This window comes from Littorina saxatilis, linkage group LG16 (genome assembly GCF_037325665.1).
Source record: "Littorina saxatilis isolate snail1 linkage group LG16, US_GU_Lsax_2.0, whole genome shotgun sequence".
Classification (NCBI taxonomy): Eukaryota; Metazoa; Mollusca; class Gastropoda; order Littorinimorpha; family Littorinidae; genus Littorina; species Littorina saxatilis.
Genome location: NC_090260.1, coordinates 43024421 through 43050685, shown reverse-complemented (window position 1 = coordinate 43050685; position 26265 = coordinate 43024421). Strand labels below are relative to the sequence as shown.

The following is a 26265-nucleotide window of genomic DNA, read 5'->3' as shown; positions in this document are numbered from 1 at the left end:
CTAAAATCTTTACAAACATTGACTATATTCTATACAAGAACCACTCAACAAGGGTAAAAGGAGAAACAGAATCCGTTAGTCGCCTCATACGACATGCAGGGTGCAGAGAAATAAGGATGTGGAAAAGAAGACTTTTGGTAAGTGTTTGTTTGTTTGTTTGTTTATTTGTTGCTTAACGTCCAGCCGACTACGCAGAGCCATATCAGGACGAGGAAGGGGGGGGATGAAGGGGGCCACTTGTCAAGCGATTCCTGTTTACAAATGCACTATTTTGGTAAGTGAAATAAAGGTGATGGATCCAGTCAGGTAGAAATAAGACAACAAGAAAAGAATTGGAAAACTGCAGGGAATAGTAGGGAGAGTTTTCTTGGAAGGAAATATAGGTGAAAGGACTGGTAAGGCAGAAATAAGACAAAAGAAGAGAAGAAACAGAACCGTTAGTCGCCTCTTACGACATGCTGGGTAGCATCGGGTAAATTCTTTCTAGTCCCAACCAATATGGGACTCCCCCTAACCCGCGGGGGGTGTCAACTACTATTGCCCCGATGACAGATGCTGTCCCTTGACACTATCCAGGTCCCAGACAGCGGCTTCCTCATCGCTGGAGACCTCAACAGCCGGTCCCAGAGTTGGGGATACAGCAACATGGACAACAGAGGAGAAGAAGTTGAAGCCTGGCAAGATGAACACCACCTTATCCTTGCAAATGACCCCACTGACACACATACCTTCTACTCGCACCGCTGGCACACCACCACAATTCCAGACCTGGCCTTCTGCACCGATGACATCCACAGAAAGATCAGCAGAAAAGTAGAAGAACAGCTCGGAGGTAGTGACCATCGCCCAGTCGTCCTTACCATGCGTGCTAAAGCACCAGAACACTCGCAACACCCGCGATGGAACTACAAAAAGGCCCAGTGGGGCTTGTTCAGCGTACGCACCAACGAGCTGACAAAGGGCTTAGAAGTTACAGATAGGAACATCAACAATGTAGTCAAAGACTTCAACAACAGTATTTCCCAGGCAGCCAAGGAGTGCATACCCAATGGCGCAAGAAAAGACTACACCCCTTATTGGACAAGTGAGCTGCAGAAGGCGCATGATGCTCTGACAGAAGCAAGAAGAGAGGCTGAAACCAACCCCAGCCAGGAGAACAACATCAAGCTCCAAGAAAGAAAAGCAAAGTTCTTGCGAACCAAACTGGAGAGCAAAAGAAGAAGTTGGAGAGAAAAAACAGCAAGCCTCAACATGGAGAAAGACACAACAAAGCTTTGGAAACTGACAAAGGCCCTGAACGACGAAAGCACCAAAGGCCAGAAGATCACCCTGGAAAATGAAGGAAACACTCTTACAGAAAGGGCTGCCGCCAACAATTTTGAAACAGCATATGCAGCAGAAAGTAATACCACCATACCCCAGCACCGCCAGAAAGAGATACGACAGGAAGAGAAGGAAAGAACAGCAGGAGAAAATGAGGTACCAGACGCCATGCATACTGACATCAGCCTCGCAGAAATGAAGAAGGCCATCAGGAAGTTGAAGAAAAAGAAGTCTCCAGGACCTGACAACATCACAAACGAAATGCTTCAACATCTAGGAAACACCGCGCTTCAGAAGCTACTAGATATATACAACCTCAGCTGGAAGCAAGGCCAGGTACCGCAGTGCTGGAGAGAAGCCACAATGATTCCCATCCTCAAACGTGGCAAAAACAAAAGCAAAGCCCAAAGCTACCGTCCCATCAGCTTAACAAGTTGTGTCTGTAAGACCATGGAGCGCATCATCAATCAGCGCCTACAACTCTACCTGGAGACACAGAGCATCATTGCCCCAGAGCAAGCTGGCTTCAGACAGTACAGAAGCACAGAAGATCAAACGACCCACCTCTCACAGGTCATAGAGGATGCTTTTCAGGCCAAGAAGGCTGTCCTGGCAGTGTTTATTGATCTACAGAAGGCATTTGACAAGGTCTGGAAGGATGGTCTTCTAGTAAAACTCCTACGGTGTGGCATCAGAGGCAACATGTTCCAGTGGACCAAGTCCTACCTTCACAACCGAAGAACCAGAGTGTCGGTAGATGGTCGCTGTGGCCAGAAGGTGTTACTGAGGCAGGGAGTTCCCCAGGGAGGCGTCCTCTCCCCCTCTTTGTTCATACTCTTCATCAACGACGTAGCAGAACTACCAAGAGGTGTCCACGCAGCGCTTTACGCAGACGACCTGGTACTCTGGTGCAGCGAGGAGTATGCAACCACAGCAACATACAGAATACAGATCGCCCTAGAGAGTGTTGCAGCATGGGCTGAAAGCTGGTGCGTAACAATCAACAGGGAGAAGTCAACCGCCACTCTTTTCACACTGTCAACAAAAGCCAAACCTGGAAAACTTACCCTGGGAAATACCACACTAAAGTACGAAGACCAACAGACGTACCTTGGTGTCACCTATGACAAGAAAATGACCTGGAAACCTCACATCAACCAGGCAGAGGGAAAAGCCAGAAGGAAGCTCAACATCTTAAGGAAACTGGCAGGAACTACATGGGGCGCAACTGACAAGATTCTGAAATCAGTTTACCAAGGTACTGTAAGACCACACCTCGAGTACGGGTCCAACTCTTGGATGCCAGCTGCCAAGACGCATCTACAGACCCTGGACAAAGTCCAAAACCAGGCACTTCGAATAATCACAGGTGCCATGAAGACAACACCTATAGTCAAGATGGAAGAAACATCTAGCATCCCACCACTTGCCAAGTGAAGAGAGCAGAAGGCAATGCTTCAGGCCAACAAATTCAGATGCTCAGAGAACCACCCAATGAAAGAAAGGCTCCAAACGCTATCATCAGGCAGACTAAAAAGATCAAGCTTTGCTGTGGAGGCCAGAGCACTGAACAGGAAGCACCAAGAAACCCTCCCTAACCAGGTCATTCCCATCTCCTTCTCCCTCGACGCCCCACCTTGGGAAGATAGAGAAGAAACTGTCACTGTCCAAACAACAATACCCCACATCAACAACAAAGGTGAACATAGCGACCAAGTCTTGAAAGCCCTGACGTTGGCAACGCTTGAGGAAAGATACCCTGATGATGCCTGGATCCGGGTGTATACGGACGGCTCAGCCACAAATGCCGTCAAAAGTGGAGGAGCTGGGGTCCACATCCAATACCCCGGTGGAGAACGGACGGAAGAGACGCTTCCGACCGGCCTTTACTGCACCAACTACAAGGCAGAGGTAGACGCTATCATTCAGGCAGCACACACCATCGCGACAAGAGCAGACCACAACACAAATGTCGTCTTCCTAACAGACGCCCTCTCTGTGCTGCAAGCCTATAACAGTGACAGTCAACCCTCATTGAAAAAGGCCCTCAACAACATCAAGAGCCTACGGACAGTGCTTCAGTGGATCCCCTCACACTGCGGCATAGAGGGAAATGAGAAAGCCGATGACCTGGCAAAATCCGGTGCAGAAAAAGAACAAGAAGACAACGCCGTGAGCCTTGCCGAGCTAAATACCATCACTAAAGCCCTGTTCCGAACCCCGGCTCAAAAAGACAGCCTTCACCTGCTCCCAAGACCAGAGCAGGTTACCATCTTTAGGCTGCGAACAGGGCACAACAGGCTGAACAAACACCTCCACTCAAAGCTGAAAGTTGTGCTGTCCCCGATGTGTCCCTGTGGAGAAGCAGAGCAGGACACCCACCACATCCTACAAGACTGCGGGAACTTCCAGTTGTTGAGAAGGAAGATGTGGCCGGAGCCGACCCCCATCCAGGATAAACTGTACGGCACGGCGGCGTCCCTGCAGATGACCACTACATTTCTAAATTGGACTGGTCTCCACGTGTAGCGGCAACAAGAAGAAGAAGAAGGCTGTACAATTTTTTTTACAATCGTTCGGCATCGAAAGAAGCCTATCTAGATCTTGCGCGGCGATTCAGACTGTGTTTTAAAACCGTGCTCTTTTGCGTGCAAGTTTGCCGAATAACCACAAAATGGGTCACCACTTGCCAACACATTGGAGTCACTACAGTTTGCACGTGAATTTAGTGCAGCGATCACCGTGTTGATGTCTGTGTCAAATAACGGGCAGCGCGAGTAGAGAAACTATGTCATATCATAGGGGAATCCCCTACTAGAGCAGGATCGGAGCGTGTGTGTGAGAGGGCAGGTGGAGAGCGGAGACAATTTCCTTGCTCCGCTCCGCTCTTGCTCCGCCCGTGTGTGAGCCCCGCTTAAGCATATGTGACACAGTGCAAGAGTGGGAGACACTAGATCTAGATCTGTCTGTCTGTAGCCTACTTACGGGGACACGACTGCCAGATCGACACTGCACTTTCGACAGCGTTTCCTCGCGCACACACTGGAAACACGCTGTGCAGATCAACCTGTCTTTCTTTCTTTCTTTATTTGGTGCTTAACGTCGTTTTCAACCACGAAGGTTATATCGCGACGGGGAAAGGGGGGAGATGGGATAGACCCACTTGTCAATTGCTTCTTGTTTACAAAAGCACTAATCAAAAATTTGCTCCAGGGGCTTGCAACGTAGTACAAAATATTATCTTACTGGGAGAATGCAAGTTTCCAGTACAAAGGACTTAACATTTCTTACATTTTGCTTGACTAAAATCTTTACAAAAATTGACTATATTCTATACAAGAAACACTTAACAAGGGTAAAAGGAGAAACAGAATCCGTTAGTCGCCTCTTACGACATGCTGGGGAGCATCGGGTAAATTCTTCCCCCTAACCCGCGGGGGGTCCAAAGTTGATTATCACGTGACACTTTTGCCATATTTAGAGTTGTTTACACATGTGCACAGCTCCGCGAAAGATAGCTTTCTTTATTTGTTCTTTCTTTATTTGGTGTTTAACGTTGTTTTCAACCACGAAGGTTATATCGCGACGGAGAAAGTGGGGAGAGGGGATAGAGCCACTTGTCAATTGTTTTTTGTTCACAAAAGCCCTAATAAAAAATTTGCTCCAGGGGCTTGCAACGTAGTACAATATATTACCTTACTGGGAGAATGCAAGTTTCCAGTACAAAGGACTTAACATTTCTTACATTCTGCTTGACTAAAATCTTTACAAAAATTGACTATATTCTATACAAAAAACACTTAACAAGGGTAAAAGGAGAAACAGAATCCGTCAGTCGCCTCTTACGACATGCTGGGGAGCATCGGGTAAATTCTTCCCCCTAACCCGCGGGGGGTGCGAAAGATAGCTCGCTTGAAACTTATCTTACATATCAATTCCTTTGTAATTTTAAAATTACACAACACCATGAAAAATCATTATTGACGATCGTGAATTTGATTATATCAATAACACATGAAAAGCTCTAGGTATGTTTGTTTGTTTGTTTATTTGTTGCTTAACGTCCAGCCGACTACGCAGAGCCATATCAGGACGAGGAAGGGGGGATGAAGGGGGCCACTTGTCAAGCGATTCCTGTTTACAAATGCACTAACCCATTACTTGTGTCCCAGCAGGCTTTAGTAAAACTAAATTAATACCTACTGGAAGATTACCAGTTTCCAGTATGTTGAAATAGGCTTAACCTATCTACTGCTGGACTTACATCAGAACACTAACAGATTAAACTATACATGAATCGCGAGACAAGCGGCAAGAGAAGAGATTTTTGGAAAAAATACAGGTGAATGAGCAAGAAGGCAGAAAAAAGAAAAGAATTCATGAAGAAAAAGAGAGCATGACAGAAAAGAGGAACCAAAAATCTACCTAACAGCAAACTAGAAAGCTCCTGCGGTTCCAAAAACAGGAGGGGCCTTTAATTTCATAACCGCAGTGCCCCACTGCGGGACTCTAGGTATGTAAACAATAGTTTTCCTCGCTAGACTAGGAAACTCAACGCATCGTGTCAGGGGTAAAAATGAGACCTATTTTTAAACCTGAGTTCAGGATGCGGCGGGCAGTGATATTCAAACAGAAGGGGCCTGATACTTAAAGGATTTGTTTTCCGTACGTGCTGCTTTGACATATAACGTGCGCCACACACAAGACAGAAGTCGCAGCACAGGCTTCATGTCTCACCCAGTCACATTATTCTGACACCGGACCAACCAGTCCTAGCACTAACCCCATAATGCCAGACGCCAGGCGGAGCAGCCACTAGATTGCCAATTTTAAAATCTTAGGTATGGCCCGGCCGGAGTTCGAACCTACGACCTCCCGATCACGGGGCGGACGCCTCACCACAAGGCCAACCGTGCCGGTACACAGAATGGAGCCCTGTATGTGTTAACATGTGTCGCTTCAAATTACTAGACAGTAAAAACCTGGCACCACACTCATTGCATGCATGCTTTTTCTCCCCTGTATGTGTTAACATATGTCGCTTCAAAGTACCGGACCGTAAAAACCTAGCACCACACTCATTGCATGCATGTTTTTTCTCCCCTGTATGTATTGACATGTGATGCTTCAAATATGAAGACAGTTTGAAACTAGCATCACACTCAGTACACTCATACTTTTTCTCCCCTCTATGTGTTAACATGTGTTGCTTCAAATCACCAGGTCGTAAAAACATGGCACCACACTCATTGCATAAATGCTTTTTCTCCCCTGTGTGTTTTAACATGTGTTGCTTCAAATCACCAGACCGTATAAACCTGGCACCACACTCATTGCATGCATACTTTTTCTCCCCTGTGTGTTTTAACATGTGTTGCTTCAAATCACCAGACTGTAAAAACATGGCACCACACTCATTGCAAGCTTGCTTTTTCTCCCCTGTATGTGTTAACATGTGTTGCTTCAAATAAGAGGACAGTTTGAAACTAGCATCACACTCAGTACACTCATACTTTTTCTCCCCTGTATGTGTTAACATGTGTCGCTTCAAATTACTAGACAGTAAAAACCTGGCACCACACTCATTGCATGCATGCTTTTACTCCCCTGTATGTGTTAACATATGTCGCTTCAAAGTACCGGACCGTAAAAACCTAGCACCACACTCATTGCATGCATGTTTTTTCTCCCCTGTATGTGTTGACATGTGATGCTTCAAATATGAAGACAGTTTGAAACTAGCATCACACTCAGTACACTCATACTTTTTCTCCCCTCTATGTGTTAACATGTGTTGCTTCAAATCACCAGGACGTAAAAACATGGCACCACACTCATTGCATAAATGCTTTTTCTCCCCTGTGTGTTTTAACATGTGTTGCTTCAAATCACCAGACCGTAAAAACCTGGCACCACACTCATTGCATGCATACTTTTTCTCCCCTGTGTGTTTTAACATGTGTTGCTTCAAATCACCAGACTGTAAAAACATGGCACCACACTCATTGCAAGCTTGCTTTTTCTCCCCTGTATGTGTTAACATGTGTTTCTTCAAATAACTAGATCGTGAAAACATGGCACCACACTCATTGCAAGCTTGCTTTTTCTCCCCTGTATGTGTTAACATGTGTTGCTTCAAATAAGAGGACAGTTTGAAACTAGCATCACACTCAGTACACTCATACTTTTTCTCCCCTGTATGTGTTAACATGTGTCGCTTCAAATTACCAGACAGTAAAAACCTGGCACCACACTCATTGCATGCATGCTTTTTCACCCCTGTATGTGTTAACATGTGTTGATTCAATTCACCAGACTGTAAAAACCTGGCACTACACTCATTGCATGCATGCTTTTTCTCACCTGTATGTGTTAACATGTGTTGCTTCAAATAAGAAGACAGTTTGAAACTAGCACCACACTCATTGCATTTATGTTTTTTCTCCACTGTATGTGTTAACATGTGTCGCTTCAAATCACCAGACCGCAAAAACCTGGCACCACACTCATTGCATGCATGCCTTTTCTTCCCTGTATGTGTTGTAATCACAACCTGCTGATTCTTGTGACCTGAACACGGGAATGTGGTGTCAGACATTGGAACTGGATCTGTTTCACGTCTCTCATTTAGTTCTAATCTACCCATGCTTTGAGTTTCTGTTATCCATCTCCCTCGTTTCAGCCAGGTATCACAATGAGTGTTCACTGCAGTCTGTGTTTTTGGTGTCTGTAGCTCTTGATTTAGCCAGATATCGCTATGAGTGTCGACTGCAGTCTGTGTTTCTGGTGTCTGTATCTCTTGGTTCAGCCAAGTATCGCTGAAATTGTTGACTGCAGTCTGTTTTTCTGGTGTCTGTATCTCTTGTTTCAGCCAAGTATCGCTGAAATTGTCGACTGCAGTCTGTTTTTCTGGTGTCTGTATCTCTTGTTTCAGCCAGGTATCACTATGAGTGTTAACTGTAGTATGTGTTTCTGGTGTATGTATCTCTTGTTTCAGCCAGGTATCACTATGAGTGTTAACTGTAGTATGTGTTTCTGGTGTATGTATCTCTTGCTTCAGCCAGGTATCACTGTGAGTGTCGACTACAGTCTGTGTTTTTAGTGTCTGTTTTTCTTGTTTCAGCCAAGTATGAAAGCAATTGTCGACTGCAGTCTGTATTTCTGGTGTCTGAATCTCTAGTTTGAGCCAGGCATCGTTGTGCCCATTAACTGCAGCTTTTCCGTCCAATGACTGCACTGTAGTCATGGTAGCTGTGTTGACTGCAGCTTTTCCGTCGAATGACTGCACTGTAGTCATGGTAGCTGTGTTGACTGCAGCTTTACCGCCCAATGACTGCACTGCAGTCATGGTAGCTGTTTTGACCTCCCTGTCCGGCACTGAAAGGAATGCAAGTGATATAGGTGATGCAAAGTAGTATCTACAGAGACTGTAGAGTACACAGAGATGCTTCATATGGCGCTGAAAATTGAAACAGGAAGCCCTGTGGCGCCAACCACGCGGAAAAATGTAAAAAAAACTACTTTCGCTTTCCACAGCAGTAGCGATATCGTGCAACACAACCATAGCCGCACCACAAAGAAAACACAGCGGGGCATGGTCTTTGTGTGTGTGTGTGTGTGTAGGTGTGTGTGTGTGTGTGTGTGTGTGTGTGTGTGTGTAACTGACTTAGAGAGAGAGAGAGAGAGAGAGAGAGAGAGAGAGGGAGAAAGAGAGAGAGAGAGAGAGAGAGAGAGAGAGAGCTTTCTGAACAAGAAAGAAGCAACTGACAAGAAATAAGACAATCATCAATCGATCAAGATTCTTTAATTAAAGTCAGCTTGGTCACAAGAATGTTGTTTAAGTTGCTGTAGTTTACAGTTTTCCTTACATGATAATTTCTTAGCTCCGTGCAATTGACTACCGATATCAGTTTCGAGGTGCTGGGATGACGCAAAGTTGACTAAATGCCTTAGTTACCGATTTAACCGGGAACTATTTTGTTCTTTCTTTCTTTCTTTATTTGGTGTTTAAGGTCGTTTTCAACCACAAAGGTTATATCGCGACGGGGAAAGGGGGGAGATGAGATAGAGCCACTTGTCAATTGTTTCTTGTTCACAAAAGCACTAATCAAAAATTTGCTCCAGGGGCTTGCAACGTAGTACAATGTATTACCTTACTGGGAGAATGTAAGTTTCCAGTACAAAGGACTTAACATTTCTTACATACTGCTTGACTAAAAATCTTTACAAAAATTGACTAAATTCTATACAAGAAACATTTAACAAGGGTAAAAAGAGAAACAGAATCCGTTTGTCGCCTCTTACGACATGCTGGGGAGCATCGGGTAAATTCTTCCCCCTAACCCGCGGGGGGGTAACTATTTTTTTAACAATTTATTCCTGACAATATTTCCTCAGGCTTAACTGACCATGTATATACAGTATGTATTTGTATTTGACTAAAACACACAAAAATAACGACGGTTTGTTTGTTTGTGTGTTTGCTTAACGCCCAGCCGACCACGAAGGGCCATATCAGGGCGGTGCTGCTTTGACATATAACGTGCGCCATACACAAGACAGAAGTCGCAGCAATAACGACGGTTAGTTCATGAAAAGACACCGACTTGAATCATGTTTGCATAACTACAGCGATGCAGCGGGTATTGCCTAAGTAAATTTGATTTAATTTTACTCTACACCATTTTCTGCGGTGTTTATATGGTCATTTAAAAAGGATGTCACAAACCAAACATATTTTTTCATTCAGTTACTTTTTGCAGCACTCTCAGCCGGACAGAACAGATGGTATGTTGATACAAACGTGATATAAACACAGCCGACAACCGCCGCTATAAGCGAACTTCCTTGTGCGGCAGGGAGTTGCTCTTTTCCCGCGCGCTGGCGGCCGGTCTCACTTGCGCACCGCAGTGCAAAGAAGGATAAAGCGTCTCTATGTACTCTATAGTGTCTGGTATCTATTACAGTAATAAATCGAAAATTTCAAAAATAAATTTTCATTTAATTAATGTACATGTACTTACCCAACTCACATATATAGCATTAACTTCCGTTTAATGCTTAGACATTGAAGTACAGACCCTGGTAACAGGGGGAGGTAACTCCCAAAACAAAACAAAGTCTTGTTGTCAAGACCATGTTAGGTACCTCCCCTCACCGGCAGCCCGCACATGTGCGGGACATACTACCGGTATAATCATTCCCACTGAAACACCACCTTCTTCTTCTTCTTTTTTTGCGTTTGTGGGCTGAAACTCCCACGTACACTCGTGTTTTTTGCACAAGTGGAATTTTACGTGTATGGCCGTTTTTTACCCCGCCATTTAGGCAGCCATATGCCGTTTTCAGAGGAAGCATGCTGGGTATTTTCGTGTTTCTATAACCCACCGAACTCTGACATGGATTACAGGATCTTTTTCATGCGCACTTGGTCGGTTCCATGTCTTTTGAGCGCCAACATTTGAGCGCCAACATTTGAGCGCCAACATTTGAGCGCCGCAACATTACAGCGCCGCACATTACAGCGCCGCACATTACGGCGCCGCACATTACAACGACGCACATTTGAGCGCCGGGTCGAGTATATGTATCAAGAAAGACGTGAGTGTGTGCTTGGAGTTCTTGTAGTCTGCAGCATAAGATAAGATAAGCGCCTTATAAATAACCTTATTATTATTATTATTATTATTATTATTATTATTATTATTATTATTATTATTATATGGGATGTCACACATACGGAATAGGCGATGTGAACTGTTGTCGCACAGCTAAGGAGCAGAGTACGCTCGTACAGAAATGAACTCACACACACACACACTGTAACCTGCGTGAGAATGAACTCACACATCGATGTCACTCACACGTACGGAATAGGCGATGTGAATTGCTGTCGCACAGCTAAGGAGCAGAGCACTGTATTAGTTTCAACCACAGCACTTGTACTGAGACTAGCGGTAAGATGGCAGAAACGTACCTGAGCAAAAGAAATAAAGAAAAATTGACTGTTGGCGGTTATGCATTCCGCTTTGACAAGAGGAGCTCGAATGATCCCGAATTGCTCTTTTGGAGATGCGACCAAAAACTCTGCAAAGCCAGGATACATACAAGGAATGGGGAGGTAGTACACGAGATCGGAGACCATCAGCATGCCCCAAATCTTCCAAAAGTGGAGGCTGACAAGGCCTTAAATCGCATGAAGTCCCAAGCACACACAACGCGGGATGCCACTCGTCAAATTCTGGCGGATGTCCACGACGGATTATCTCAAGCTACAGTGCTAAGTCTTCCCAGCAAGTTTTCCATGACAAGGTCTATTCAACGACACACATAAACAAACAAACACGCAAAATAACGGATCAAATAACGACTATTCAGAAAACAGCACACAATGACACCTACGGCGCTCAAATGTCCGGCGCTGTAAAGTGCGGCGCTGAAATGTCGCGGCGCTCAAATGTGCGGCGCTCAAAAGTGCGGCGCTAAAATGTGCGGCGCTCAAATGTTGGCGCTCAAATGTTGGCGCTCAAAAGTCGTGTCACCGCACTTGGTCTTGTGCTTGCGTGTACACACGGGGGTGTTCGGACACAGAGGAGAGTCTGCACACAAAGTTGACTCTGAGAAATAAATCTCTCGCCGAACGTAGGGACGAACTCACGCTGACAGCGGCCAACTGGATACAAATCCAGCGCGCTACTGACTGAGCTACATCCCCGCCCAAACACCACCTTCAAAACATTAAAAACGTTTGCGGGGTAGGTTGGGAGGTATTTACTATGTGAGTTGGGTAAGTATATTAATTAAATGAAAATTTATTTTTGAAATGTTCGATTAAAAACAATACCCATTTGGCCCCGGAGCGCCCGCTAGCGCCCGCTGTTTTTCTGCAGTGGCTGGTCCCGGAGCGCCCGCTACCAGCCGCTAAACACGTGTCTCAGTGGGGCGCGGCCATTGTTGTTGTTATAAACGAGACTCTCGCGGACGAGACTTCGTTGTTTTCGCGACTTCCTTCCGGTTATGCACATGTTTTCTTCTTGAAAATCGGTTCACTGTGAGAGGAGTAGCGATTTTTTGAAACTTCGAAATGGATACACGATCAAACGCAGAGTTTTGGTACGACTTCATGGGGGACTCGGACGATGACAACGATGTTTATCAGGGATTACTGTTTTGCTCAGTTTCATTTGGAACTGCTGCAGTAGCAGCCTTCTGCAGCTTTTTCTTTTGTGGAGGTTGGACCCTTGCTGCAAGTCTGTGTGTTTTCAACAGTCTGACACTGTTTTGAAAGAGTATAAGAGACCAGACACTGATGTTAGTGCTTGCGTGAAAGTGAAATTTTGTACTTCTGATTTTTTTTAATACATTCCTGTGCTGTGTAGCTGCAAAAAAAAAATTGTATTTGAAGGAATGATGTTTTGTGCATCAAGGAAAAATACACAGGTGAGTCAAACTTTTCAAACAGCATTTTATTTCATTTTTTAAATGTTTGTACAAGAGACATGTGACGGAATTACTTCCCTGTACATGGGATTTCATAGTAAAATGGCTGCCGCTGGCCTGGGGTCAAATGGGTTAAATAACATGTTCTTACGCCAACTCACAATATATAGCAGATTGCTACTTAAGGGGTTACTTGTGTGTTCAAATCGCTCGACAGATACATTACACATTTTTTGCAAAGGTTCCTCTAAGCAATATGGACACATCTGTGCAAAGAAAAAAGGTGGTTGCCTTATTAACCTCAGAGAATGATTTTGAATCTAAAACAACTCAATCAGGAAGTCACCTATCATCATTTTAAAATGGACACCTCAGCCACTGCTTTGTCTTTGGTTAGTGAAAATTGTTTCATGGCATCACTAGACCTGAAACATGCTTATTACACTGTGCCTATTTGTGAAGAGCATAGAAAGTTGCTGAGATTCCAATGGAGAGGGCAACTTTTTGAGTACAATGCACTTCCAAATGGGTTAGCATTGGCCCCACGTTTGTTTACTAAACCATTGAAACCAGTCTTTGCTTCACTTAGACAGCAAGGGCACATATCATATATTGGGCGGGGATATAGCTCAGTTGGTAGCGCGCTGGATTTGTATTCAGTTGGCCGCTGTCAGCGCGAGTTCGATCCCAGGTTCGGCGGAAATTTATTTCACAGAGTCAACTTTGTGTGCAGACTCTCTTCGGTGTCCGAACCACCCCCCGTGTATACTATATTGGGTGTGCACATTAAAGATCCCACGATTGACAAAAGGGTCTTTCCTGGCAAAATTGCTTAGGCACAGTTAATAATTGTCTACCATACCCGTGTGACTTGGAATAAGGCCGTGAAAGGTAAATATGCGCCGACATGGCTGCAATCTACTGGCCGTATAAAATTTCATCTCACACGGCATCACTGCAGAGCGCCTAGAACTGTACCCACGGAATATGCGCGATTTAAGCCTCATTGATTGATTGATTGATATCAACAGCTTTTCTGGATGATTCTTTACTTCTTGGAAAGACTGTAGAGGAATGCATGAAAAATGTAAAGGAAACTCTTCATGTTTTCCGGAAACTAGGTTTTGTTGTCCATCCAACCAAATCAGTTTTTCAGCCTACTACAGTTATTCAGTATCTGGGAGTCTTGATTGACTCGGTCTCCATGACTGTTGTTTTGACTCCAGAACGGAAGGTGAAACTTGTCCAGGGATGCAAGCATATCATGCTTAGAGGTACCTGTACAGTGCGTGACTTGGCGAAAGTTATTGGCACCATTGTAGCCAGTTTCCCTGCGGTGAAATATGGGGCCCTTCATTACAGACAGCTTGAAAAAGATAAAACTGCCGCACTGAAAGATAGTAAGGGGAATTTTGACAGTCAAATGGTTTTGTCCTCTGCAAGTATTAGAGAGCTGGCTTGGTGGGTGGATCATGTTCACACCGCATACAATGATATTGGTTGCAGAGACCCAGAGTTGGTCATGTTTTCGGATGCAAGCAATCAAGGTTGGGGTTGTGTATGTGATGGTATTCCAGCTGGTGGCTCTTGGCTGCAAGTGGAAAAGACCTTTCACATTAACTACCAAGAACTTAATGCTGTTTTCTTTGCTTTAAAGGCATTTTGGAAAAAAGCAGAAGGTAAACATGTGAGGATAATGTCAGACAACACTACTGCAGTGGCGTGCATCAACCATATGGGTACCTCTCGCTCGGATTCCTGTATTGAACTCACTTTTCAGATCTGGTCCTGGTGCATTGAAAATGACATTTATTTCAGCAGCACACATACCTGGCAAAGAAAACACAGAGGCTGACAGAGAGTCCAGGAAAATCAATTTGGATGCAGAATGGAAATTGAATACTGGTTGCTTGCAGTCTGCTTTGAAGCAGTTGAACGTGTCGCCTCAGGTGGCCTTGTTTGCTACCAGGCTAAACACTCAGATGAGACGATTTATGTCTTTCAGACCAGAGCCTGAAGCAGAAGTGATTGACGCCTTCAGTGTGTCGTGGGCAGATCTTGATTTCTATGCTTTTCCCCCATTCAGTATCATCGCTCGAGTTCTTCAGAAAGTACAGAGGGACCAGGCCTCGGGCGTGATTGTGGTTCCGGACTGGCCGACACAACCCTGGTACCCTGTGGTGCTGCGACTGCTTGCTGTGGAACCTGTTCTACTGCCCTGTCGGAAGAAGCTGTTGGAACCCCCAGGCAAACCAGAGGAGGTTCACTGTCTTGTTCAACAGAAACGTCTCAATCTGCTAGTCTGCAGGATCTCCGGTCTTCGCTTCAGTCTTCGGGACTAAATAGTGACGCTGCTGATTTAGTCATGCATTCTTGGAGACCAGCAACTCATATATGACACTTACATTAGAAAATGGCAGCAGTTCTTAACCAAGAGAAAGGTGTCTAACCCAACTCATGTACATTTGGCTAATTTTCTTGCAGAATTGTATGAGTACGGTGCCAGTTACAGTACAGTAAACCTAGCACGCAGTGCTGTTTCAGCTTACTTGAATAAGTCCGGAACAGAAGCTTTAGGAAGCCACCCGATGATTTGTCGTTTAGTTAAAAGAGTTTTTGAGAAAAGACCTGCTTTACCAAAGTATCAAGACACTTGGGATATTGACGTAGTCTTACGTTTTCTCATGGACTGGCCGGATGTAGAGGTGATTTCTTTGAAACAGTTGACTCTGAGACTGGTGATGTTGCTTGCATTGATTTCAGGTCAGAGGGGACAATCAATTCACACTTTGAAAGTAGCTGATGTGAAACTTTTGCAAGACAAGTGTGTGTTAGTATTTAGTGCAGTGCTAAAACAAACTAAACCTGGTACACATGTGAAACCCTTGGAGATTCAAGGGTTTGAGAATGGTAGACTGTGTGTTGTTTCTCATCTGAGGCGTTATCTAATTATCACTGAGCCTCTACGGGAAGGGAAGCAACTTTTTGTATCTTTTCACAAGCCACACAAGGAAGTGTCTCGAGACACAATTTCCAGATGGATAAAGACCGCATTGAAACTAGGAGGAGTGGACATTCTGCAGTACTCAGCCCACAGCACAAGGGCAGCCAGTACTTCAGCAGCCCTGTCTAGAGATGTGTCAGTTGAATGTATTATGAAAGCTGTCGGATGGTCTAGACAAAGCACATTCTCAAGGTTTTACCACAAACCTATTGGGGATAACAAAACTTTGAGTCAGTCAGTACTGGACAATTTTGTGAAAAAGAACTAAAAGTGACAGAGCTATGTAACATTGACTAGGTTTTTCCTGGTATATGAAGGTTTTCAATTTTGGTGACGTTTCCAGTGTTGTGCAGTATGGTGTTTCTCGAGTTGGTTAATAAATTGTTGCATTGTTGAACAGTTTGATCTCTTTGTCTTGCACTCATGACCTATAGCTCTGAAGTCTCACGTGATTGTGAATGACTAATCGCTAGACGATTAATAATTAGTAAATTTAACGAGACTTACCTGGAAGTTGAGGTTAAATTTGAATTATTTAGAGTCTAGGGATGGAATGAGCAGTTACGTGCCCACCCATCATCTTGGCTCTAGATGTTTCTATTAACCCACCCATGTATGATTTTGTTCTCTCTAGGTCATTGGTGTCTAAATACTGAGGAGATTCCCGCGCATCACATCTCACGTAACTGCTCATTCCATCCCTAGACTCTAAATAATTCAAATTTAACCTCAACTTCCAGGTAAGTCTCGTTAAATTTACTAATTAACGCATCCTTTATTCGCGTTTCTATTGCTTCCGAGTTTATATTAAACTCACACAGTCTCTCTGGGCTGCAGAGACAGCATTACATCCCTTTACTGAGTAGGCTCTTGTCACTGCATGGTAATCTAGGCTCTTGAAACGTAATGTGCAAGTCTGTGCGCTATATTGATGTGATTGATTGTTGCAAAATGTCGATTCAAATTAAAGATGATTTCAGCCTGTTGTAACAAACTAACACTCTACTCTGAGAAAAAAAATCATTGTGTTCAAAATAGATCGCGACAGCAGCAACTAGCTAGCTGCATGCGCTGAGTGTCACTGAGAGAAGTGTTTCACAGTGTACCCCCCCCCCCCCCCCCACACACCCCCAATTCAAGACTTCCCCTGTATAAGACCTTGCTTTTTCATATACCTTATTCATGACCTGTGAAAAGGGTATACTTTTTTGTGCCAGTCGAAGGGTTGCCATTTCTAGAACGAGGCAGCTCGTTTCCGGAAATGCGGCGTTTTGTTGGAAATCAAATGAGATTTCGGGAAATCCCGATTATTCCAACTCTGCCCCGGATTCTTACTTTGCGCCCAACATAGCCACTACGTCTTCTACGAGGTATGATCCAAACAAAATGATCAAATGTGATTTTCGCAGAGACCATTTGGCGTATCTGGCCCAAATTACAGCAGTCATTAGAACTACTCTCCTCCAATATCGATGCAGAGTCACAAGTGTCTAACTCTAAGCCAATCAGAAGAGGACTTCTTCTTCTTCGTTCATGGGCTTAGACTCCCACGTTCACTCATGTTTTTAGAACAAGTGGATTTTTACGTGCATGACCGTTTTTACCCCGCCCTTCAGGCAGCATACGCCGATTTCGGGGGAGGCATGCTAGCTGGGTATTATCGTGTTTCTATAACCCACCGAACTCTGACATGGATTACAGGATCTTTTCCGTGCGCACTTGGTCTTGTGCTTGCGTGTACACACGAAGGGGATTAAGTCACTAGCAGGTCTGCACATGAATTGACCTGGGAGATCGGAAAAATCTCCACTCTTAACCCACCAGGCGGCACGACCGAGAAGAAGAAGACTTAAGGTGGCCTTATTTGGGGTTGCTTTTCAGCTCTGATTTGACGTCTTTTTTGTAGGTCCTGGGTGCAGTGAAACTTGTTCGCAAAACGTCTGATGTTAAAAGAGGGTATGTTCAGCAATCTCAAGGGGTGTACTCAGGTCTGAAGACAGTGTGAGGCAAAAATAAGATCATTTGGTCTAGGAAAGGAGTTACAGCCCTTCTTTTGTGGAGACTGACATTTTCATGAAGAAGAAGGGCAGTCTCGTGAATAAATTTGGGTAAAATGGTTTCTGCATAGTATGTGACAATGACTGTGCTGTTAGTAGCAATAAAATCGACAGCAACAGGACCTTCGTGGTAAAAAAATACAGCGAATAGCCCTGTTTCTGCTTTAAAAAAGTCGCTTACAAATTTGAGTCTCATAATCAGTCCTGGGACAGTAGGGGCGACCACCCCCAACCAGGCGCGTTCACAGGTGGCGGATAGTGTGATGGCCTTCAGATATGAAGGTTAGCTGCGAAATAAGCCAGGCTTGCCAGGACGAATAAGCAGTCGCGGACCAACTGGCGGTGCTTCCAACAGGAGGGGGCGGGGTAACAGGTGGGACTGTTACACTCAAGAAATACCCCAGGTGTCCAATGACGGGAGCATCATGCGAACAAGAGCCGCATTTTAAGTTCTAGCCCTGGGGAAGGTCACCTCAGATAAACAAACCAGCCAGCTATGGCCAAATAGCCGGGTAGACTGGACTCGACAGCCCTGTAAAGCCACCAGTCTAGGAGAAGGATCACTCCGATATAAAAACACGCTGAAGCCGGATGAGCTGGGCCATGTATGGCGCATAACGACAGCTCAACGCATCAACGCTCATATGACAGGTCTGAGCGATCGAGAAGAAGAAGATAATCAGTGATTACAGTACCGTAAAATCCCTAGCATACGCCCAGTATCTAGCAAACGCCCACCCCCTACTTTCGGCCAAATGTTGTGCAGAGGGGTCACTACCTAGCAAACGCCCACCCCGGTTTAAAAAAAATGTTTTAAGACAGTCGGCCTCCTTTATCTATGATTTGTGCACACTGTTCAATGGTTCGCCTTTTTTTTTCTTTTTTTTTTTGGTGGGGAGGGGATAAAATTACGTCATGTCTTTCAGTAACGTCGCTCGTTGACAAGCACTTCCTTTCTAAGCTTATGTTCAGCCATGCCGAAGCACAAATCATATACAGTGACATACAAACTGAAAGCCCTGAGATATCTTGACAACGAAGCTGCAGGCAATGTTTCGTTATGTGCCCGCGAGTTTTCTTTTGACAGAAATAAGAATGAGAGAGTGGAGGGAACACAAAAACATATTAGAACAGCAACACGGGAAAGAAAAGGAAAAAGGAAAGTTGTCTGAAAGACCGCCAGTTAGATCTGAAGAAGTTGAACAAGTTGTGATTGAATACTTGGAAGAGGGTCTCCAAACAAGAGAAGAAACTGTGTTTGTGCTGACGTTTGTGCTGCTGGAAAGCTTCTGGAAAGGATCGTGAACAAGAGACTGCTGTCGCTTCTTGAGTCCAGATCTTTCCTTGCACCCAGCCAAACAGGCTACCGGCAACATCGCAGCACCGAAGACCAGCTTGCCCTCTTGACGCAGGAGATTGAAGATGCCTTCCAAGAGAAAAAGAAGGTCCTAGCAGTGTTCTTTGATCTGTCCCGGGCCTTCGACACAGTCTGGAAGGAAGGGCTGCTACTGAAGCTTTTGCATGCGGGCGTCCGTGGCAAGATGTTCAAGTGGCTGAGTGATTTCCTCTTCAACAGAACAGCAAGAGTGGTGGTAGACGGGACGACCAGCAACCTCGTGAAGCAGAGAGAGGGTGTCCCACAAGGCGGAGTGATCTCCCCTACCCTTTTCCTCGTCTACATAAATGACATCACAACAACGGTGCCAAGACATGTCTCGAACACCCTGCATGCGGATGACTTTGCAGTCTGGTGTGCAGAAGAACACACTTCCACAGCAACACACCGTATCCAGAACACCATCAATAGCGTGTCCAGCTGGTCAGAACACTGGGCATTACAGCTGTATACAAAGCTTCACTTACCGTAAACTATTCTGTCTACAAGCTTGCTCTCTCTGCTTTTTCTTCAAAAGACAAAATTATCTTTACATAGGTTTTGTTAACACTAACAGTAACACACCTAAAAGATGTCACTTTAACGACCGGCACGGTTGGCCTGGTGGTAAGGCGTCCGCCCCGTGATCAGGAGGTTGTGGGTTCGAACCCCGGCGGGGTCATACCTAAGACTTTAAAATTGTCAATCTAGTGGCTGCTCCGCCTGGCGTCTGGCATTATGGGGTTAGTGCTAGGACTGGTTGGTCCGGTGTCAGAATAATGTGACTGGGGGAGACATGAAGCCTGTGCTGCGACTTCTGTCTTGTGTGTGGCGCACGTTATATGTCAAAGCAATACCGCCCTGATATGGCCCTTCGTGGTCGGCTGGGCGTTAAGCAAACAAACAAACAAAGTCACTTTAACAATTAAAAGCTAGCATTTTTTCAGCAAGGCACATGGTATATATTGAGGATGTTGCATTTGTTGTTTTAGTGTTAGAGAGGTTTGGTTAACCTTACCGTATGGCTCTGGTTCCGTCATGTGCCAGTACTGCGGTGTCTCTTCTGCGACATCAATCTCTATCTTGATGTCAGACAGAATTGCTGTGTTTCCTTCCTCCATGCTGCAAGGGGAAGCTTCTGCATGTACCTGTCTGGTCACTGGTGAAGGCCTTGATGGTTCCCCACTGTTTACTGTAGAAAAAGAACAAAAAATGTGGTACATATATTTGCAGAAATTGAGGATCAAATGGTGCAATGGTTCTGCTTGTACTTGCAGTATAAAACAAAACTTTCATGGCAGCTGGTCGTTATAGTAATTCTTTCCACACGACATCACAACCACCAAAATAGCACGAGGTTGAAAAATAGGGACAAAATCATGTACAGATTTCTGTACAGCAAACACTACCCGAAACCCCACCTATACGGCGTGTATAACCTTGAGAGCTTTAGTCAACGCTTGAATTTTGCAGTGGTAACATCTGGTTTGCTCTCGCAGAGCTGAGCATAATTGTCAAGAAGGATCGAACAGAAAAAATAAACGACTTGGCAGGGATTCGAACTCAAGGCATCGCCCTCGGGACCTCGAAATGTCGGGGCCGATGTCTGAACTGCTAGGCCACTTCACCAGTGTTGTCAAAGATAAACAAATTTGATAATTTTATATCATTCTATGCTTGAATTACCATTCATGCGTTGCAAAAAACGTAGAAATTTACATTAAAATTTGCCTTTATTTGCAAACATGTTTTACGGAATCGCAGTACATGTTTACACCGTCATGCTACACGACATTAGCGCCATGCAAATAGCTGCGATATCTCTATTTACAACATGCAAGAAAATGACAAGAACAGCAATTGAATCTCTCCAAAGCTCTGTGCAGTTGAAACCAGACATCTACGAAATAGTTATACATGTATTCACTTCTGAACAATGGGCGGATATAGATATAAATCATGCTGCTTCAAGAATAACATAACATGAATTCATATGAATGTTTTTCCTTCTTTTTCTCAATTGGCGCAGTAGCCTAGTGGTTAGGTGACATGAGACACAAAATCTCGAGGTCGAGAGTTCGAATCTTCGCCGGGGCGTTCATTTTTTCCCCTTGATCTCTCTTGAAGATAAAATATGATCAGTCTTAAGAAAGCAAACCGGATGTTATCCCTGCAAAATTCAAGCGTTGACTGAAGCTCTCAAGGTCATACACGCCGTATAGGTGGGGTTTCGGGTAGCGTTTGCTGTACAGAATTCTGTTCATGATTGTATCTCTATTTTTTAACCTCGTAGCCCCGGAAAGTCATAAATAGACCACAGCTTTAAATGGTAAATTAAAATCTGTGCAATCTGGTGCATTCTGAAAGTAAAATCGTACTTGTTTGGATCAGGTAAAAAAGACATTCTCCTCGCTCCCCCCCCCCCCCCCCCCCCCCCCAAAATAAAAAAATAAAAATAAACAAGAAGGGCAAAGCCCATACGACTCACATGCTTTACACATTTTTCCTACCAAAATACATGTGACCTTGACCCAAGGTCAAGGTCATCCAAGGTCATGCAACACAAAGCTGTTAATTCAAGACATAGGAAGTACAATGGTGCTTATTGGCTCTTTCTACCATGAGATATGGTCACTTTTAGTGGTTCACTACCTTATTTTGGTCACATTTCATAAGGGTCAAAGTGACCTTGACCTTGATCATATGTGACCAAATGTGTCTCATGATGAAAGCATAACATGTGCCCCACATAATTTTTAAGTTTAAAACAGTTATCTTCCATAGTTCAGGGTCAAGGTCACTTCAAAATATGTATACAATCCAACTTTGAAGAGCTCCTGTGACCTTGACCTTGAAGCAAGGTAAACCAAACTGGTATCAAAAGATGGGGCTCACTTTGCCCTATATATCATATATAGGTGAGGTATTGAATCTCAAAAACTTCAGAGAAAATGGGAAAAATGTGAAAAATAGCTGTTTTTAGGCAACATTTATGGCCCCTGCGACCTTGACCTTGAAGCAAGGTCAAGATGCTATGTATGTTTTTTGGGGCCTTATCATCATACACCATCTTGCCAAATTTGGTACTGATAGACTGAATAGTGTCCAAGAAATATCCAACGTTAAAGTTTTCCGGACGGCCGGACGGACGACTCGGGTGAGTACATAGACTCACTTTTGCTTCCATGTGAGTCAAAAACACACACACACAAAAACAAACAAACCCAAAACAACCTCAACCAAACACAAACAAACCACTTTCACACAACAAGGGTAACATTGTAATGGTGCATATTTACGTAATGAACCATGTACATGTATCCATAATCCAATACTGGCAGTAGTATGATCTAAGTGACGCCCTAATGCATTGAAGTTCAAACTTACTGTTAGTTATCAGGAGTTTTCAGTCAGCACAATTTACTCTCAAGCCCTGTGTTCTGTTCCATCTTCACTTCTCTCCATATTATTCAGTCAACAAGTTATTGATACTGTGATGAATTTTCCAATAAGTTCTTTATCAACCTTCTCCCCTGTCCAATCCCATCTCCACTTGTTTTTCAAACTTTCATCCAATGTTGAACATTGTATTGTCTGTATTTGCTTCGTTCAACAATGTCTTTGCGGTGCGCCATTTTGTTTCGCAAACCGGAAAAGCCAAAGGCAAAGACTGTACCAAATACGATTCCGAACTGTTTGAGAAATAAATGCCGTTTGAGAATAAAATCGTTAAATATCATTTGACGCGGACAAATAGATTACTTCAGCGGAATTCGTAAGTTGTGTCCACGGAAATCCGCGGAGCGGAAGAGTCCCACCCCTGTTTATTGTTTGTGTATGTCCCAAGCGTACTTTGATATGTGTTGGGCGCAAAGTAAGAATCCGGGGCAGAGTTGGAATAATCGGGATTTCCCAAAACCTCATTTGATTTCCAACAAAGCATTTCCGGAAACGAGCTGCCTCGTTCCAGAAATGGCAACCCTTGGCACAAAAAAAGTATACCCTTTTCACAGGTCATGAATAGGTCCTTCAAACCCGGCACACACTTTGTTGCTCTACGTAGCACACCCTCAATAAACTTTTTGTCCTTTTCCAAGCGTGGACTCCAGGCACAGTTTGCGAATTCCAGATGAGGCCTCACCAGAGCTATGAACAACATTCTCATTGATTCTTGGTCAAGGTACTCGTACCTCTCGCTGAAAACCATGCCCACTCAAAAATCCGGTCGGCGATTTGGCTCCGGAACCCAGAGTCAGGTTACGGCAAAGTACGTCGTTTTGAGTGGTTTGTTGTGGACGATACTGACCGGTACCACTGGCAGATACATAGGGCTAGAGGTGCATCGAAATTTTTTTCGCCAGGTCGCGAGAATTCTATAAAATAAATGCAAGCGAACTTTTGTCATTTTTTCTTTTTGCGATAGGGCGAGTGCACCACCAAAATTAGTTGATGAGAACGTAGTCGGGTGTTTCATCTTTCAATCTTTCTTTCTTTATTTGGTGTTTAACGTCATTTTCAACCACGAAGGTTATATCGCGACGAGGGAAAGGGGGGAGATGGGATAGGGGAAAGGGGGGAGATGGGATAGAGCCACTTGTTAAGTGTTTCTTGTTCACAAAAGCACTAATCAAAAAATTGCTCCAGGGGCTTGCGACGTAGTACAATATATATGACCTTACTGGGAGAAAGCAAGTTTCCAGTACAAAGAACTAAACATTTCTTACATACTGCTTGACTAAAATCTTTACAAACATTGACTATATTCTATACAAGAACACAACAAGGGTAAAAGGAGAAACAGAATCCGTTAGTCGCCTCTTACGACATGCGGGGGGCAGAGAAATAAGGATGTGGAAAAGAAGACTTTTGGTAAGTGAAATAAAAGTGATGGATCCAGTCAGGTAGAAATATACTGTTCAAAAAAAGAAACGCATAGCTTGTAATATTTGGTTAATTTAGTTATATGGCTACAAGGATATCCACCAAACTGCAGAAAATGTTTATCTGGTCGTCGACCTTTCGTCCATTGCCACAAGTGAGCTCTGCACGTGACGCATGCGTTATCAGTGGCTACAATGTCAAAATTGCTCATTTGGCATGACCACTCGTCATGCTTCAGTGTAATCTCGTGAAACTCGGGGAATATTGAGCTCTCACCATGTCTTCCAAAACCCATAAAAGCGGATTGTTCGCCACAAAGAAATCAGACGACAATTCAGCGACGAAAGATGGCCCGATTGAGCAGAGAAGACCGCCAAATTGCATTGGGTCGTTTACAAGCAGGCCAAAGTCAAAGTGAAATCGCCAGGCATTTCCACGTGTCCCAGAGCACCATCAGTAGACTGTGGGTCAGGTTTCAAGCCACTGGCTCCGTTGCTGACTTGCCACGAGCGGGAAGACCAAGGGCGACAACTGCTGCTCACGACCGCTTCATACGGCTCCGCCACCTCCGGAATCGTTTCCTGTCGGCCTCATCTTCTGTCCAGGCTCTCCCCGGGCCACACTGATTATCGGACCAGACCGTGCGGAACCGCCTGCATGAAGATGGTTTGAGAGCTCGCAGACCTCACAGAGGAGCTGTCCGCACCCGCCGCCATCGCCAGAACCGAGTGCAGTGGGGCAACCAGCACCTTCGCTGGACCGTCCGGAATCACTGGAGACACGTGTGGTTCAGCGACGAGTCCTACTTCCTGCTCCAGCGACATGATGGTCGGAGGAGGGTCTACCGGAGAGTAAACGAACGTTACGCGACCAACTGTGTGGATGAGGCACCCGTTCATGGTGGTGAAGGCGTCATGGTGTGGGGGGCGATCAATACCGCTGGAAGGAGCACCCTGGTGCACGTCCAAGGGCGCATAACTGTCCAGCAATACGTGGAGGAAATTCTGCGCCCACACGCCCTTCCTCTTCTGGCTGACCAGGATGCCATATTCCAGCAGGACAACGCTCGCCCGCACACAGCACGACTCACCACCCAGTTCCTCACCGACCACCATGTCCAGGTGCTTCCCTGGCCATCCATGTCGCCAGACATGAACCCGATAGAACACCTCTGGGATGAATTGGACAGACGTGTGCGCAGGCGAGAAGAAGCGCCGGCAAATCACCGCGATCTATTGCAGGCACTTCAGGAGGAGTGGGACACCATCCCACAGCAAGATATCCGGCATCTGATCCAGTCCATGCCCAGAAGGTGCCGGGCAGTTGTTGCTGCTCAAGGCAGTCACACCCCCTACTGACTTGACAGCCTCGGCACCCAATCGTATTGATTGACTGATTGATTTGAAGATGCAAATGAACTGTGTGTGCAATCAACTGTGTCCATACCAAATTTCAAACAAATAATCTAAATATTGGATTTTCTGTTAATTTTTTCGAAAAATAAAACAAATTTGGCAAGTAACAACTATGCGTTTCTTTTTTTGAACAGTATAAGACAACAAGAAAAGAATTGGAAAACTGCAGGGAATAGTAGGGAGAGTTTTCTTGGAAGGAAATATAGGTGAAAGGACTGGTAAGGCAGAAATAAGACAAAAGAAGAGAAGTAAAGGGGTGGGGTAGCTCTGTGGAAACACTCCCGCCGCGTGAAGGCGACCCCATGGGAGCTCATCTTTCAATAGCAACTAAAAAAAATAAGAGGAAAGTTCCGTAAAGGTTCCCATTTCAACGGAGGAAACGACCTACCCCCCTCTTCGACAAGTAGTTACGGAGAATGCCGAAGGCTTCCGAGCGAGAGTCACGTGATCCGAAGGTATAATTTTGGCGGTTGTCTGCTATTTTGTTTTTCCGACAATGTGGCACATCTGCGCTTTTCCGACGCTTCACACAGCAATTCTGTGTATGGATACTTTTTTCAGAAAGATGAAAGTCTAAATCGCCGAAACTGTTCTTTGGTAATTACGGAATCCAACAAAAGAAATGGCTGACGACGATTCGAATGCATTAGCGAAACCGAAAGTGAGAAGATCAGGATGCCATCATGGCGGAAGACAGCGAGTCGGATAGCGTTTTGAAATGATTACCTAGGCTGATTCGTTCGTGCTGATATTTCTTAAACTGGCAAACGA

The 26265-nt window shown here is 44.7% G+C and overlaps 1 protein-coding gene and 1 long non-coding RNA gene across 2 annotated transcripts in view; both read right to left on the bottom strand.

Moving 5' to 3' along the window:
- The window catches only part of LOC138949675 (uncharacterized), a 349293-nt gene that overhangs the window by 126645 nt on the left and 196383 nt on the right, over positions 1–26265 (bottom strand). The window lies entirely within an intron of this gene.
- Positions 6580–8690, bottom strand: LOC138949646 (zinc finger protein 436-like). The gene has a single exon (XM_070321437.1). It carries the CDS (start codon positions 8669–8671, stop codon positions 6923–6925), a length of 1749 nt encoding a protein of 582 aa, XP_070177538.1. The 5' UTR covers positions 8672–8690; the 3' UTR covers positions 6580–6922.